Source organism: Schistocerca piceifrons, chromosome X (genome assembly GCF_021461385.2).
Source record: "Schistocerca piceifrons isolate TAMUIC-IGC-003096 chromosome X, iqSchPice1.1, whole genome shotgun sequence".
Lineage (NCBI taxonomy): Eukaryota > Metazoa > Arthropoda > Insecta > Orthoptera > Acrididae > Schistocerca > Schistocerca piceifrons.
Genome location: NC_060149.1, coordinates 505,663,850 through 505,681,725, shown reverse-complemented (window position 1 = coordinate 505,681,725; position 17,876 = coordinate 505,663,850). Strand labels below are relative to the sequence as shown.

Below are 17,876 nucleotides of genomic sequence, written 5' to 3'. Positions count from 1 at the left end.
GCAGTGGTGACAACGAAGAGTCCCGTGACTTCTGACATCGTGTGTATATATACAGCTGGTTCTGCCTTTGTGCTTTAGTTGGCTGATGGTTTCGTGCGGAAGTCAGTAGCTGTATTGAGAACTGTGAAGTTTTTCTATATATTTTTTGTCATTCCATTGTTGCCTTGTAAGTAATTCTCTGTTTTAAAATGTTTTTCTAGTTATAGTTAATGGAAGTGTTATACATGAAAGAGGGATTGTATTCAATCATTGTTTCGTTTTGCGTCAGAATTTCGAGGACGTTATTTTGTCGAACAAAAGGCTTGGAACCTTTTTGATATAATAACTTGTAGTAACTTCCAGTGCGTTGTTATTGTTAAATGCAGTAGTAACAAGAAAATTTCTTGTATTCAGGCCATGATGAAAGCGTACGTGATGCTATTATGTATTGTTGCGGGAGCGCAAGCAGTTGCGTTTTTCGATCTCTTTCTCGAAGAGTGGAATACTTTCAAGGTGAGGTTGGTTTAAAGGTAGATATAAAGTTATGTTACACATTTTCTGGAAATGAGGTAGGCCTACATAAAGATCATTGTTTCAGCTGAAACATGGAAAAAAGTACTTGAGTCCTATTGAAGAAAAATTCAGAATGAAAATTTTTATGGAAAACAAAAAAAGAATTGCCCAACACAATGCTGCGTTCGAACGAGGGGAAGTATCGTACCAGCTCGAGTTAAACAAGTTCGGTGATCTGGTAAGTTTGTTAATTATGAACACGGTTAAAAAAAAAAAATCCATTGCAGTGTGGTGACTGTTTGATGTGTTAACAGTTGGCCCATGAATTCGGTGCAACATACAACGGCTTTAATAAAACTCGTAACGCAAAATTAAGAGAATCTCTTGGTATAAGAGGATCCACTTTCATTCCACCTGCAAATGTAAATGTACCGCCCTACATGGACTGGAGGAAACATGGTGCAGTTACTGAAGTTAAAAATCAAGGATCATGTGGTTCCTGCTGGGCGTTCAGTTCGGTGAGTCTGAGATATATATATTACTTTGCAATGTGATTGTGACAAATATTACTAGAGTACTTCAGCTTTATATTTGGAAAAATGTGCCTAGTATTGTTTAACTTTTAATATCTTTCAGACATCATTCTAATTAGTGTATTTCTTTGTCATATAGACAGGTGCACTGGAAGGACAACATTTCAGGAAAGCAGGCTATCTGACTTCCCTGAGTGAACAAAACCTGATAGATTGTTCTCACAAATATGGAAATCAAGGCTGCAATGGTGGCTTGATGGATCAGGCATTTACTTACGTTAGAGATAACCGTGGAATTGATACAGAAGAATCGTATCCATACGAAGGTGATGTAAGTAATTGCTGCTGTTTTACGTGTTTATGAACAAGTTAGTGCATGAAATTTTGCTGTTAGCGTTTTGTTAATAAGCTAATATAGCAAACAAGTAGCAGTCACTGTTGTGATAAGTGTGTTGATTTTTCCATAATTGATTTTGACATGTTCCCTTCTTTCATTAAAGGATGACAAGTGTAGATTCAAACGCATTGATGTAGGAGCTGATGACACTGGCTTTGTAGATATTCCACAGGGTGATGAAGAGCAACTTAAAGTTGCTGTGGCTACAGTTGGTCCAATTTCTGTAGCTATTGATGCTGGTCATGATTCATTCCAATTTTATTCTAAAGGTATGCCTAGTGTTGTCACATTTCATGAAAACTTATTAGTTTGCAAATGCTGCTATAATGAATTTGTTTGCAGGAGTTTACTATGAGCCACAGTGCAGCTCTGAGAACCTTGACCATGGAGTGCTTGTTGTCGGTTATGGGACAACAGAGGATGGTGTTCAGTACTGGTTGGTGAAGAATTCTTGGGGACCAGAGTGGGGTGAAGATGGTTATATTAAAATGGCAAGAAACCGTGATAACAACTGTGGAATTGCAAGTTCTGCAAGCTACCCTCTTGTTTGAGAAACTGACAAAGTGGTACATGTGATTTGAATTTATTTAATGTGGCATCTTGGGAGGACAAGTAGAACAAACAATGTGAAACATATGTTTTTGAACAACTGAACTTGTGTTAAAGTATCATTGGATAGTTCTCGACTGAAGAGGGGTAATTATGCTGGAATACTGTGTAAAACTTGGGTATTGTGCCTGTTTGTCTAGTGAAAGCAATGGGTTCAGAGCAACATACTAAGTTTTTTACCTTTAGTGATAAATGATTTATTGTACAGTTTTCATAAAATAAAATTATTATCTTAAGTTGTGCCTCTTTCCTATAGTTTCACCCATTACCTCTGTCCTCACGAACTTTTGTGCTGAGCATGGCAATTGGTTTACACATATAATTACAAAAAATGGCTTACATAATAACTTCTCTGGAGTAAGAAATGACTGTACACAATAGAAATGCTTGGCAGGGTCAAAATGAATTTATAACAGTCTTTAATTTCTCCTTCGCTATTAATACAGAAGCGTTAACAGGAAATTTTTAAAAATAAGTGGCAGCTTTGTCTCAGTAAAAATTGGGAGTTCTGCCATATGCAAGAGTATTGCCATGTTACTTGGTTTTATTTGGAAGCTTCTATGAAAAATTTCAGCAGGTTAACATCTTGTGGAGGTTATATTGGCAGCTTAAGATGGTTACAAAGGAGAAATAATGGTTAATATTTTTGTTTACACATACAGCTAAAGAGACATGTCACAGATGTGAAGCACTAAATATTGTATGCTTTTTGTTATGTTGAAAATTCGGCCTAGGAAAATAATTTGAAAATATGTTAGGTATACAGTTACTCACTTGTTACAGTTTTTAATGATGTGATCTTGCTCCTCATGTTTTAAAATAGTTATTTCATTTGCTGTTGCAGTTTCTAGCAGCTACCAAAGCTTTTTATGTATTTTATTGAGGGGGGAAAAAACAAGGTTTTTGCATCAATTTCACCAAAAGATTATTTTTCCCAGTGATTCCCACTTGCTGGCCATAAAATGTTGTGACTGCTGTACATACTTAAACAAAAAAAGGGCTTTCAGGAAGCTGCAAAATTTTCTGATAAACATTGAATTATTCCACTTAATAGCATCAATGCTTGGGGGATCGAAAAATCAACATCTGTATATCTGCATGTTGGTGTTAACTGTGTTCAGGTTGTTGTATGTAGATTTAGAGGTTTCTGTTGGAATAACATATCTTCATTTCTGGCAGAGAGGAGGTACCAAATGTAATGTATTATTCAATGGTATTTACATGCCAAGTTACAATTGGTTGAATGCTGCACATGAATGATTGAATTTTTATGGAAACACATGTAAAGGAGGATCTCCACATTTCTTTCAGCTCTGACTATAGTATTTTTCTCTCCAAACTAAACTCAACTCTATGAAACACATCAAATTAACAGTGTAAGGAGAAGAAATATTGCTACTTACTGCAAAGATGGCACATTAGGTTACAAACAGGCACAACTAAATGACACACATCAGCTTTCAGCCACAGCCTTGTCAGAAAAAAATTGTTGCACTGATAGGCACAAAACAAGACTTCGAATGTTCACTAGCTTTCAGACTTAGAGTGTACAGATTTTAGCAATATTTTTAATTATCAAGACTGAAGATAAAGGAAAAGCTTTCATAAAAATGTAAGTTTAGGATCATGGCTAGAAACAAGTGTGACTGTCTTAATTATAAGAATAATATCCACAAACATAGAGATACAAGAGCTTGTTTACATTGCATATTTCCACCCTGTGATATCCTGTGGCATCATATTTTGGAGCAACCCTGTGCATTCACAAATAATATTTTAGCGCAGAAAAGGTTGGTCAAAGTAGTCCATGATGTCAGTTTGCCCCTAAATGTAGTTGTTGATACTTTTCTGAACAGACATAGATTGAGCAGGGTTCCATTTGGGACAGGATGTTGGTATGAGGGGAGGAAGAGGGCTGTAAAGCGATAAATATTTGTAAAGTGTAGCATAATTCTGGAAGTAAAACTGAGTGATATACACTAGGATGGACTAAATGGGGGGAAAAAAACATGAAGTAAACATGTGAAACAGTTGCAGGAAATGGAAAAATATTCACATGAGAAAGCTGTAAACGAATTTGTGGAAAATAATGTTAAGGTTTGGATAATAAAATGCAAGAGGAATTTGCACTGTGGGTTATAGGGTGGTTCTGTTGCATGCAGTTGTTTACACACCTGATCATAGTGCACAAGGAAAAAACTTGCCTTGTAATATTACATGAAATGTTGACAGGAACAATGTGTAGATGAAGGGTGGATGGATTTGGAGATAAAATGAGGTAACTGGCAATTTAGAAACTGTTGAAATGTGATCCACGGCTTGGGTAGGTATGCAGGCAGATAATATGTGCAGTCTAAGTGGCTGCAACCAGTGCTACAGAACATCATCATAGTCTAGCAATCCACAGCTGTAAGACAGATACTGATTAAATTGTCCTCTCTGTACACAAAAGCTCCATGATTGTCATGACAAAATACAGTGATTAGATGACAGAAGGTATCTGCCAGTGGACTGTCTCCTCCCCCTACAAGCACTGCAATACCGATCCCATCCCAGAAATTCAGCATAACCTTCAATCCCACTCAGATCCTTCGGCCCAACTCAGAACCTCTCGTCTGAATCCATCTCCCTCCCCAGACCAACTAACCCCCCCCCCCCCCCCCCCACACACACACACACACACTTCCTACAGGTTTCAAAAAACCAATAAATCTCATCATCTTGGCTTTGCAATTGTAGCTCCCACAGAAAGTATCTACACTTCCAGCCCACTGCTCGCAGCATTGTGTATCAAAGAAACAAAACACTTCCTTCACTGTGTCTCAACTATTCCCACGCCATTACTAACTTGACCCCTACTCAATTCTGTTGATGCCACTTCCTGTGCACCAACATCCCCAATATCCACTTCTTGTGTGCCACCATCCCCAATACCAATGGCCTTGTCACTATTGAATACTAATTCTCCAAATGTCCAAACGATTTCAAACCCACCACCCCATTCCTTATGTTTTGCACATCTACTTCTCATTTGGGTGCCTGCATAACAACATCCTACACCTACTGATTTGTGGCACATCTAAAGAATGCCTTTGTAGCCACCAAAACCCCTGTTTCAACATTTTCACTATCTGGACCTGGCCAAACCACACTGTCCTTTCCTGTTTGCTTTACTTGGACCTCCTCAGCTTGCTTTGGTTTTTTTGTCTCTTGGTTAAGGTAAAATACGCAGCACACACCTATGGTGATTAGGTTGCTAAACAAGTCATCTGGATTGGTGTGACACAACTGCAAAATTTACTAACTTCCTGGATGTTAAACTCCAATTCTAATGGCTCCATCCAAACCCCTGTCTATATCGAGCCCACCAACCATCAACAGTACATACATTTTGATGGATGCCATCCCTTCCACACTAAAATGTCTCTCCCATACAGTCTGATCACCAACAGCTGGCATGCTTGCAGCAGTATTCTTAAGGCTTTCATGGAGGTATTATCCCAAAAACCTACACTACACGCGGATTTCCCACGTGATATCCACATGTGCCCCAAATCCTCCAACCACCCACAGGGACAAGCTGCAAAGAAGCAGCCATCTCATTACCCAATATCATGCTGATCTGGAACAACTTAACCATATCCTTCACCAGGGTTTTGAATAATTATGAAGAACATTTTACCAACAACCTTTACACACCTCTCAAAGTGGTATACTGCTCTCCACTGAATCTATGTATATATGAGGGTGGTCCCATAAGTACCCAACCCAACAAAGAAAACACAAAAATTTTGGAAAAGAATATTTTTCATCATAATCTCCTTTTCCTCCCCCCATGAACCATGGACCTTGCCGTTGGTGGGGAGGCTTGCGTGCCTCAGCGATACAGATGGCCGTACCGTAGGTGCAACCACAATGGAGGGGTATCTGTTGAGAGGCCAGACAAACATGTGGTTCCTGAAGAGGGGCAGCAGCCTTTTCAGTAGTTGCAGGGGCAACAGTCTGGATGATTGACTGATCTGGCCTTGTAACATTAACCAAAACGGCCTTGCTGTGCTGGTACTGCGAACGGCTGAAAGCAAGGGGAAACTACAGCCGTATTTTTTCCCGAGGACATGCAGCTTTACTGTATGATTAAATGATGATGGCGTCCTCTTGGGTAAAATATTCCGGAGGTAAAATAGTCCCCCATTCGGATCTCCGGGCGGGGACTACTCAAGAGGGCGTCATTATCAGGAGAAAGAAAACTGGCGTTCTACGGATCGGAGTGTGGAATGTCAGATCCCTTAATCGGGCAGGTAGGTTAGAAAATTTAGAAAGGGAAATGGATAGGTTAAAGTTAGATATAGTGGGAATTAGTGAAGTTCGGTGGCAGGAGGAACAAGACTCTTGGTCAGGTGAATTACAGGGTTATAAATACAAAATCAAATAGGGGTAATGCAGGAGTAGGTTTAATAATGAATAAAAAAAATAGGAGTGTGGGTTAGCTACTACAAACAGCATAGTGAATGCATTATTGTGGCCAAGATAGACACAAAGCCCATGCCTACTACAGTAGTACAAGTTTATATGCCAACTAGCTCTGCAGATGATGAAGAAATAGATGAAATGTACGACGAGATAAAAGAAATTATTCAGGTAGTGAAGGGAGACGAAAATTTAATAGTCATGGGTGACTGGAATTTGACAGTAGGAAAAGGAAGAGAAGGAAACGTAGTAGGTGAATATGGATTGGGGGGGAAGAAATGAAAGAGGAAGCCGCCTGGTAGAATTTTGCACAGAGCATAACTTAATCATAGCTAACGCTTGGCTCAAGAATCATGAAAGAAGGTTATATACCTGGAAGAACCCTGGAGATACTAAAAGGTATCAGATAGATTATATAATGGTAAGACAGAGAGTTAGGAACCAGGTTTTAAATTGTAAGACATTTCCAGGGGCAGATGTGGATTCTGACCACAATCTATTGGTTATGATCTGCAGATTGAAACTGAAGAAACTGCAAAAAGGTGGGAATTTAAGGAGATGGGACCTGGATAAACTGAAAGAACCAGAGGTTGTACAGAGTTTCAGGGAGAGCATAAGGGAACAATTGACAGGAATGGGCGAAAGAAATACAGTAGAAGAAGAATGGGTAGCTCTGAGAGATGAAGTAGTGAAGGCAGCAGACGATCAAGTAGGTAAAAAGACGAGGGCTAATAGAAATCCTTGGGTAACAGAAGAAATATTGAATTTAATTGATGAAAGGAGAAAATATAAAAATGCAGTAAATGAAGCAGGCAAAAGGAATACAAACGTCTCAGAAATGATATTGACAGGAAGTGCAAAATGGCTAAGCAGGGATGGCTAGAGGACAAATGTAAGGATGTAGAGGCTTGTCTCACTAGGGGTAAGATAGATACTGCCTACAGGAAAATTAAAGAGACCTTTGGAGAGAAGAGAACCACTTGTATGAATATCAAGAGCTCAGATGGCAACCCAGTTCTAAGCAAAGAAGGGAAGGCAGAAAGGTGGAAGGAGTATATAGAGGGTTTATACAAGGGCAATGTACTTGAGGACAATATTATGGAAATGGAAGAGGATGTAGATGAAGATGAAATGGGAGATAAGATACTGCGTGAAGAGTTTGACAGAGCACTGAAAGACCTGAGTCGAAACAAGGCCCCGGGAGTAGACAACATTCCATTAGAACTACTGATGGCCTTGGGAGAGCCAGTCATGACAAAACTCTACCATCTGGTGAGCAAGATGTATGAGACAGGCGAAATACCCTCAGACTTCAAGAAGAATATAATAATTCCAATCCCAAAGAAAGCAGGTGTTGACAGATGTGAAAATTCCGAACTATCAGTTTAATAAGTCACAGCTGCAAAATACTAACGCGAATTCTTTACAGACGAATGGAAAAACTGGTAGAAGCGGACCTCGGGGAAGATCAGTTTGGATTCCGTAGAAATGTTGGAACACGTGAGGCAATACTAACCTTACGACTTATCTTAGAAGAAAGATTAAGAAAAGGGAAACCTATGTTTCTAGCATTTGTAGACTTAGAGAAAGCTTTTGACAATCTTAACTGGAATACTCTCTTTCAAATTCTGAAGGTGGCAGGGGTAAAATACAGGGAGCGAAAGGCTATTTACAATTTGTACATAAACCAGATGGCAGTTATAAAAGTAGAGGGGCATGAAAGGGAAGCAGTGGTTGGGAAAGGAGTGAGACAGGGTTGTAGCCTCTCCCCGATGTTATTCAATCTGTATATTGAGCAAGCAGTAAAGGAAACAAAAGAAAAATTCAGAGTAGGTATTAAAATTCATGGAGAAGAAGTATAAACTTTGAGGTTTGCCGATGACATTGTAATTCTGTCAGAGACAGCAAAGGACTTGGAAGAGCTGTTGAACGGAATGGACAGTGTCTTGAAAGGAGGATATAAGATGAACATCAACAAAAGCAAAACGAGGATAATGAAATGTAGTCAAATTAAATCGGGTGATGCTGAGGGAATTAGATTAGGAAATGAGACACTTAAAGTAGTAAAGGAGTTTTGCTATTTAGGGAGTAAAATAACTGATGATGGTCGAAGTAGAGAGGATATAAAATGTAGACTGGCAATGGCAAGGAAAGCGTTTCTGAAGAAGAGAAATTTGTTAACATCGAGTATAGATTTAAGTGTCAGAAAGTCGTTTCTGAGAGTATTTGTATGGAGTGTAGCCATGTATGGAAGTGAAACATGGACGATAACTAGTTTGGACAAGAAGAGAATAGAAGCTTTCGAAATGTGGTGCTACAGAAGAATGCTGAAGATAAGGTGGGTAGATCACGTAACTAATGAGGAGGTATTGAATAGGATTGGGGAGAAGAGAATTTTGTGGCACAACTTGACTAGAAGAAGGGATTGGTTGGTAGGACATGTTTTGAGGCATCAAGGAATCACAAATTTAGCATTGGAGGGCAGCGTGGAGTGTAAAAATCGTAGAGGGAGACCAAGAGATGAATACACTAAGCAGATTCAGAAGGATGTAGGTTGCAGTAAGTACTGGGAGATGAAGAAGCTTGCACAGGATAGAGTAGCATGGAGAGCTGCATCAAACCAGTCTCAGGACTGAAGACCACAACAACAACAACAATCTCCTTTCATCTCTATACACTTTTCCCAGTGATGTTCAATAAGTTTGATACCCTTTTTATATGGAGAACTGTCTAACTCCTCAAAATAGCCATTAACTGCCGACACATCTTCATTTGTTGAAAATCTTTGACCACTGAGCCATTTTTTTCAAGTTTGGGAACAGAAAATAATCTGAGGGACCTAAATCTGGCGAATAGAGTGCATGAGGTAGCAATTCAAACTTTAAATCATTAATTTTGGCCATTGCAATAACGGACTTGTGAGCTGGTGCATTGTCCTGAAGAAATAACACTTTCTTCTTGGCCAAATGTGGCTGTTTTTGCTTGATTTCTTCACCCAAGCGTTGCAATAAGTTCGCATAATACTCGCCATAGATAGCTTTCCTTTTTTCAAAGTATTCAATGAAAATTATCCCACACGCATCCCAAAACATGGATGCCATGACCTTGCCTGCAGATAAAATAGTCTTCGCCTTCTTTGGAGTCGGTTCTCCAATTTGTGTCCATTGTTTTGATTGTTTCTTTGTCTCAGAGGTGAAGTGGTGGACCCATGTTTCATCCATGGTTATGAAACAATGCAAAAAATCAGTTTTGTTGCTGCAAAACTTCACTAAACACTCAACTGAAACATCTTGACAACACTGTTTTTGCTCAAGTGTGAGCAAATGTGTCACAGACCTTGCACACAGTTTCCTCATGTCCAAATTTTCAGATAATATGCGATGTTCTGCACTTTTTCAAATGCCTACTATGTCTGCTAGTTCACACACTTCGTGAATTTTCTTCACCATTTGTGGAGTCATCACCTCATTTGGTCGACCACTGCGATGCTCATCTTGGCAGCTCGTATAGCCTTGTTTAAACTCAGCTACCCAATATTTTACTGATGTCAATGATGGAGCAGACTCTCCCAAAGTAGAATCTAGCTCAGCTTTCATATTGGTTGCTCTGAGGCCTTTTTTAAAAAAAAAAAAAAAATTAATTAAAAAAAAAAATTGCATCACATAACGATAACCAATTTTCTCCATTTTCATTGTTCACACACAACATTCAATATTAATGGCTACCAGACAAATACTAAACAATGTGCCATCTTCAAACTCGAAACATATGCTTCATAAATCATAATCTTTCTAATCCAGAGATATTTTTCAATAACTATTCCCATCTCTCGGTCAGGCTGGGTACTTGTGGGACCACCCTCATACTGCCTCAGCCTCAGGCTATGTCTACTTACAACCCCTTGCCAAAGGGTTCATACCCCTGTAGGAGATCCAGATGCAAGACATGCACTGAAATGCAATTAAAAGTATGACAAAAGTGTAGTTGGAGGTGCTCACTACATACCCAGTTGATATGTGAGGAAAATGTGTAGTTTTACCAGGTATTTATAGTATAATACAAACTAAACATGGATACAGGCGGACATTCATCGTAGTTAGCAGTCAATTTCTATAAAGAACAAATAGTTGAGTTGCAAGTTGGGCAGCGTTAGTTAACGGAACATTTTACCCTGTGATGTTATGAAGACAACGAAGTAGTTGATCATGTAATTTGATAAGCTCAACAGAAGCCAGTTTACACAGTTATTAAATAAATGGCATCTGGAGGTTGCAGCTTTTTTCAGAAATGTAACATCACTTTATTTGACAGGAAAAACATCTAACAAAAACAGAACATTGTAACATCTCAGTCATTATTAAACCTGGGTATAAGTCCATATAGCTTATATCATAAAATGTCAATGAAACTGCATGTATATAACTTTTCTTCTGACATCTTGACATTTGGGTCTGGCTAAGATAAAAAAGTAAACACAAGTTTCAGACTTCTTACGTAGTAACTCGTAATTTAAGAACAAAGTATTGTTGAATATGGAAACTGAAGAGTAATGGTATTTCATTAAATATGAGAGTCATCAAGAAAGTAATTTCCATTGATATCCACACACAGTACCAGAAGTTAAGTGCAACAGAGGCATATTTCTCTTTAATCTGTTGCAGTTACAGTACTGTGGACTTCTAATATACTCACTTGAAAACTGCACATTATGTGCTGTAATTGGATGTTGTGCATACATGGATGCAGATGATGGCATTGATTCACTGCCACCTGGTTCGTAAGCATGGAGCTTGTTTTGGAGAGGCCCTCTGATAAATATGGTAGTGTCATCTTCACGAGACCAAACATGAGTATCACATGAACCTTACTGACTGAAAGAAATACGACCGAGATTTTTTCAATGTGTATGCCACTTTTTGGCACAAGTTCTACATAAAAGGCTCTCAATATAGACTTCATATATGAAGAATCTACCAACTGCAACTATCAATAAGCAAGCTTCATCGCTGGGAACCACAAGTGCCAAGGTACATCTTGAGAATGGCAAAAAAATTGGAAACCTGGGCACAGACTTATGATCTGCATCAAATGCGTTATCCAAATCTGCCATCATCTTTGAACAGCAGTCTGTGGAAGAAAAGCTACAATGCATATCATATTTCTGTGTCATCCAAAGTTGCTGGAAGCTTTGTAAAGACAATTGGTAAACACATCCCATCTACTTTACATAGGCCTGGGATCTGCAAAGGGATGTCATGGTAGTGCCAGATGAGGTGCCTTCCATGCAAGGGTTTAATTTGCAGAAGACCAATTGGGAAGCTTCACAAGTGAGGTCAATATAGAGATTTATGAGACATTCATCAAATGCGGCCAGGGTGTTTCAAGAAGAACCATCCCAAGAGGTTGTAGAACAAGCTATATACTAGGACTGACTGGCAACATCAGACAGCTGATGAACCACTGCAAGAATCTTTTTGAGACAGACCTGTTACCTGATGACACTATCTACCTTGGTGAAGAATTGTTGCAAACCATCTCAACAAATCAATTACCTAGCTGGATCACGCTGGTAGAGAATCTTGACATGAAGATAAATAGTAGGTGGGCCTGGAACCTCCTGAAAAATGTTAATGGTGAGCCAGCAATATCCAAAAACTTGGCCACAACAACAGCAGACCAGATTTCAGCTCAATTACTCATAAATGGCAAGACTGCAGGCTGTAGAACACGGGAATAACTGGAATGAACCCCAAGATGTGAGAACCATCTCCTCAAAGAGCACTTGTGTTTGAATGAACTGGAATCTACCATCTCCTCTTTGAAATTGAATACAGCTCCTGGTATCAATGATCTCAGACTAGAAGAGATAAAAAAGTTTGGCCAGACCACACTGCAATGGTTGTTTAAGTTCATGAATGGGTGCGTAGATGAGCTTTATATCCCCAGGCCCTGGAGGAAGGCTCAAATGATTGCATTGTGTAAGCCTGTTAAGGAGCCAAACGACCCTAAAAACTTTCATCCATTACTATTGTGCAACACTTGAAAAATCTTTGAACATGGTATTCTTAACTTAATTAACAGCATCACTGAAGAAAAGTTCATTCCTCAACAAGTTGGGCTTCGATCTGGAGAATGGTGCTATGGTCGGATACTGAAATGCACTTAACAGATTGAGGATGGTTTCGGACAGGGTAAAATAACTGGAGTTTGTTGACTTAACAGCTGCCTACAACCACAGAAAGTAGTTGAAGAAAATTTACCAGCTCACCAGTGATTACCAACTAACATCCCGCAGAGGCACTCTCCTGCAGAGCAAAAGATTCCAGGTCTTTCTCCAGGGTGAGAAGAGCAGATGGCATATGGAATAAGTTCACAGATATGTGAGTGGCTCAAAGACTTCTTAAATAACAGAACTCAGTGTATCGCCCTCGATGGCGAGTGTTCATCAGAGACAAGGGTATTGGCAGGAGTGCCCCAGGGAAGTGTGATAGGACCACTATTGTTCTGTATACACACAAATGATTTAGTGGACAGGGTGGGCAGCAGTCTGCAGTTATTTGTTGATGATGCTGTGGTGTACGGTAAGGTGTCGAAGTTAAGTGACTGTAGGAAGATACAAGACAACAAAATTTCCAGTTGGTGTGATGAAGGGCAGCTAGCCCTGAATTTGGAAAAATGTAAGTTAATGTGGCTGAGTGGGAAGAACAAACCTGTTCTGATGTTCAGATACAGTATTAGTAGTGTCCAGCTTGACAGAGTCAAGTCATTTAAATATCTGAACGTGAGGTTGCAAAGTGATATGACATGGAACGAGCATGTGAAAACTGTGGTAGGGAAGGCTAATGGTTGACTTCAGTTTATTGGGAGATTTTTAGGAAAGAGTGGTTCATCTGTAAAGGAGACTGCATACAGTATGCTGGTGTGACCTATTCTTGAGTACTGCTTGAGTGTTTGGGATCTGTACCAGGTCAGATTAAAGGAAGAAATCAAAGTAATTCAGAGGTGAGATGCTACATTTGTTACCGGTAGGTTCAATCAACATGCAAATATTATGGAAATGGTTCATGAAATGAAATGGAAATTCCTGGAGAGAAGACAACATTCTTTTCATGAAACAATAATGAGAAAATTTAGAGAACCAGCATTTGAAGCAGATTGATTCCACTGCTGCCAGTGTAACATTTCACCTAAGGACCATGAAGATAAGACAGGAGAAATTAGGGCTTGTATGGAGGCATGGAACAGGAAAGGAAATGACTTGTAATGGTACAAAGTCCCTCCACCATACACCACATGATGGCTTGCAGATTATGTAGGTATTTATTGATCACCTCAATTGAGGTGCAAATGCAGCAAGCACAGTGACTGCTGATGAATTTGCATTGCGTACAGGGAATGGTGTGTTTAGTTAACTTGTTTATGTGTGTCTATTACTCAGTATTTATGTATACCTTACTTGCCTCCACAGCTGAAGTCACTAACATACACCTGTGCGGTGGTGTTTGACTCAGAGGTAAGCCGACTCAAATCCAGGTAATGGATAAAATATTCGCTGCCAGTATTTGGCTAGCAGAGGGAGGAGAAGTTGTGACATGAAGTTTCTGATCACCTGTCTTTGTCTAATGAAATGAGGGCATGTGACACTATTGATAGTGATCCATCCATTGGCTGGGGACATTAAAGTTGGTGGCCCCCTTGGTGCTTTTTGAAAGAAGTAGGCTACATGCAGAAACCAGGTTTCATCCTCTCCCTTCCCTTTATCCATAACAACATGAACCCAACACTGCACTCTACAAGCACTCATCACAGTTGTCCAGATGGCACAGTTACACACTTGACACTTCATAACAGGTCGGAGGAAGACAATGGCATACCACCTCCACTAGGAGCTGGCCACGAGCGGTGGTACAGGATTCCTGCATCTGGCCCCCCTATGCTCATTTTCTGAGTATGGGACTATTTATTATCATTGGGTATACTTTAGTTTTGTAGGAAATATACGATGAAATGTCCTTTAAGAACTGTTCAAAAACAAGGAGAACATTTTACTGTTTACATTTTTTGTATATTTCTTCAGCAAAGCAGAATGATTTCAGAGTCTTAACTAAAAAACTTTTCTTATCATGTTCTACTTCTTGCTGCTGCAACAGTTTAAGCAAAAAGGCAATATTAATTAGCCATTAAATAGATCAAATGCAACACCAGTATTTGATATTTATAACATTAGTTGTAATGAATCATAACCAGTATGTTATAAATTTACTATTACTGTTGAGACCTTTCTCATTGTGTGAAACATTGATCAGCCTGAACAGTGTAAACACTTCTGTGCTAAGTAGTGGGTGGAAGAATAAGTCTTATTTAAGTGACTTAGGCAAAATCAAATTATAATTGTCTGAGGGCTATGAACAGATTTCATGAAATGGGAAGGCTTATTTCATTTTAGTGTGCTGCAGTCGGTAGAATCTATCAAGAGCTGGTAAATGATAATGTAGCCATTATTAGATGCCATGGCACTAAATATCAATAGTTAATTAAAAGCTATGTTTCTTAGCAACTTGCCCACAATGTAGAGCAGAACAGCAGCAATTGGTGGTGCAAATGACAGTAGTGCACTATGATCAATTTTTTGCAGTATAACATTAATTTGATAAGCAAATGGGGTTCCACAACAAATCTGTATGTGTGTCATTGTTGACCAAATTGCGCTTTCATTGCTAACTTCCACAAGCATGGTAACATTGCAGTTTCCCTATATAAAAACAGAAAAATGTTGTGTAATCAAATATCTCATTTAATTCAAAAGAACATAGTGTTTTGCAGCCATTCTCAATGATGTTGAGTACTGAGACAATGTCATTTCTGAGAATCATCTGTTGTGGTCTTCTTCCAGCACATTGTCAAACTCTCACAAATTTAAGGATGGTATCTCCCATGCTCATTACTGTAAATGTTAATTGGCTGTTTGATGATGATACCATGACTGATGAAGCATTCAGCTGGGTATTAGTGGCTGGAAGGTGGGATGTGAGTGGCACCTTACATGTGTTTGTTGTTGTTGTGGTCTTCAGTCCCAGGACTGGTTTGATGCAGCTCTCCATGCTGCTCCAACCTGTGCAAACCTCTTTATCTCCATATAACTACTGCAATCTACAGCCTTCTAAATCTGTTTAGTGTATTCATCTCTTGGTCTCCCTCTACGATTTTTACCCTCCACACTTCCCTTCAATACTAAATTGGTGATCCCTTGATGCCTCAGAACATGTCCTACCAACCGGTCCTTTCTTCTAGTCAACTTGTGCCACAAATGCGTCTTCTCCCCAATTCTATTCAGTACCTCCTCATTAGTTACATGATCTACCCATCTAATCTTTAACATTCTTCTGTAGCACCACATTTTGAAGGCTTCTATTCTCTTCTTGTCTACACTGTTAATTGTCCATGTTCGACTTCCATACATGGCTACACTCCATACAAATACTTTCAGAAAAGGCTTCCTAACACTTAAGTCTATACTCAATGATAACAAATTTCTCTTCTTCAGAAATGCTTTCCTTAGCATGGCCAGTCTACATCTTATATTCTCTGTACTTCGACCATCATCAGTTTATTTTGCTCCTCAAACAGCAAAACTCATCTACTACTGTAAGTGTATCATTTCCTAGTCTAATTCCCTCAGCATCACCTCATTTAATTCAACTATGTTCTGTTATCCTCATTTTGCTTTTGTTGATGTTCATCTTATATCCTCCTTTCAAGACACTGTCCATTCTGTTCAGCTGCTCTCCCAGGACCTTTGCTGTCTCTGACAGAGTTACAATGTCATCAGCAAACCTCAACGTTTTTATTTCTTCTCCATGGATTTTAATTTGTACTCCAGATTTTTCTTTTGTTTCCTTTACTGCTTGCTCAATATACAGGTTGAATAACATCCGGGATAGGTTAAACCCTGTCTCACTCCCTTCTCAACCACTGCTTCCCTTTCATGTACCTCGACTTTTATAACTGCCATCTGGTTTCTGTAAAAATTGTAAATAGCTTTTCGCTCCCTATATTTTACACCTGCCACTTTCTGAATTTGAAAGAGAGTATTTCAGTCAATATTGTCAAAAGCTTTCTCTAAGTCTACAAATGCTAGAAATGTAGGTTTGCCTTTCCTTAACCTATCTTCTAAGATAAGTCATAGGGTAAGTATTGCCTCGAATGTTCCAACTGATCTTCCTCATGGTCAGCATCTACCAGTTTTTCAATTTGCACATAAAGAGTTAGTGTTAGTGCTTTGCAACCATGACTTATTAAACTGATAGTTCAGTAATTTTCGCACCTACGTTTGCCTATTCTGATGGTATCATCATAGTGCTGAGGGCAGGCAGTTATGCTGCTGGGAGCCTAAAGCCATCAATCCATTTAAAATATTCAGCCATTTAGCAACCTCGACTACATCTCTGACTCTCCATTTATATTGGTGTGGTGCTTTAGCTAAATTGTGAACAACAACCAAATGTTTCCCTATGCTCAGGTATGGCTGGCTTGCTAGGCTGCTTGTGATGCACATGTTGTTCTTGCTGTTTTAAATGTGCTTTAACTGCACCATCTCTCTACCCTATGCACAATTTTTATCACATTTGTACCTAATTTTGTACACCCAATCAGTCTGTAGCATTTCTTGTTGTGCTTAATTGGACTTACAATATCTTTTATTTTATGGTTGCTTGGGGAAAAAAAAAAAAAAAAAAAAGCATCAAACCCTTATTCCAGAGCATCTTCATGATGTAATCAGTCACATTCTTTATGTCTGGCAGAAACTCAAGTCATTATCATGCTGCATCCTCTTTGTGTTTCTTGCCTGTTACTTTCTTATGCTTCAAAGGTCTGTTTATGACTTTGGACTGTTTGTTACCAATGTTTTCCTTATATTACTGAATTCTTGTTATAAACTAACATTGTCACTGACAAAATACACTCTTGCTGTCAGTGTGCTGAGAGTTGCTTGTTTTTGTGCCGCATGGTTATGAAAATCTGGATATGGGTATCTCCTGGTATTTTTGGGTTTCCTATGTGCTTTGTGTGCTAATTTTCTGTTGGTTTGTAAACAAGGAAATGCAGGAATAACAAATAGTAGCCTGTCTTTCCACAGTGAAACTGATTTTATCATGGATACTGTTGGGATACTATAGTAAATCCTTTAGAATTTCCTCTCCATGTGGTCAGGTGACAAAAATAACATTCACATAACAGAGACAATGTGAGGGATTTATTGGTGTTCCTCCAAGAACCCTTCTTCCATCATCTCATTAAAAACATAAGCAGCCAAAAGATACAGAGGAGAACCCATACTTACTTCATATGTCTGTTTATAAAATTTGCATCATTGTTTG

General features: G+C 39.0%; 1 protein-coding gene across 1 annotated transcript; it reads left to right on the top strand.

The window, feature by feature from the left end:
- Positions 1–5: 5 nt before the first annotated feature.
- On the top strand, positions 6–2,267 carry LOC124721266 (cathepsin L). Its single transcript, XM_047246149.1, has 7 exons — positions 6–166; positions 394–492; positions 578–730; positions 807–1,010; positions 1,165–1,356; positions 1,526–1,691; positions 1,765–2,267. The coding sequence occupies exons 2-7, from the start codon at positions 397–399 to the stop codon at positions 1,971–1,973; spliced, it is 1,020 nt and encodes a 339-aa protein (XP_047102105.1). The 5' UTR covers positions 6–166; positions 394–396; the 3' UTR covers positions 1,974–2,267.
- Positions 2,268–17,876: the final 15,609 nt, after the last annotated feature.

What these genes read in the sequence shown, in the direction of transcription:
- LOC124721266 (XM_047246149.1), top strand. Translation starts at nt 397, where the DNA reads ATGATGAAAGCGTACGTGATGCTATTATGTATTGTTGCGGGAGCGCAA. An exon ending in AAGAGTGGAATACTTTCAAG is followed by an intron (nt 493 to 577) that starts GTGAGGTTGGTT and finishes TCATTGTTTCAG; the next exon opens with CTGAAACATGGAAAAAAGTA. An exon ending in TAAACAAGTTCGGTGATCTG is followed by an intron (nt 731 to 806) that starts GTAAGTTTGTTA and finishes ATGTGTTAACAG; the next exon opens with TTGGCCCATGAATTCGGTGC.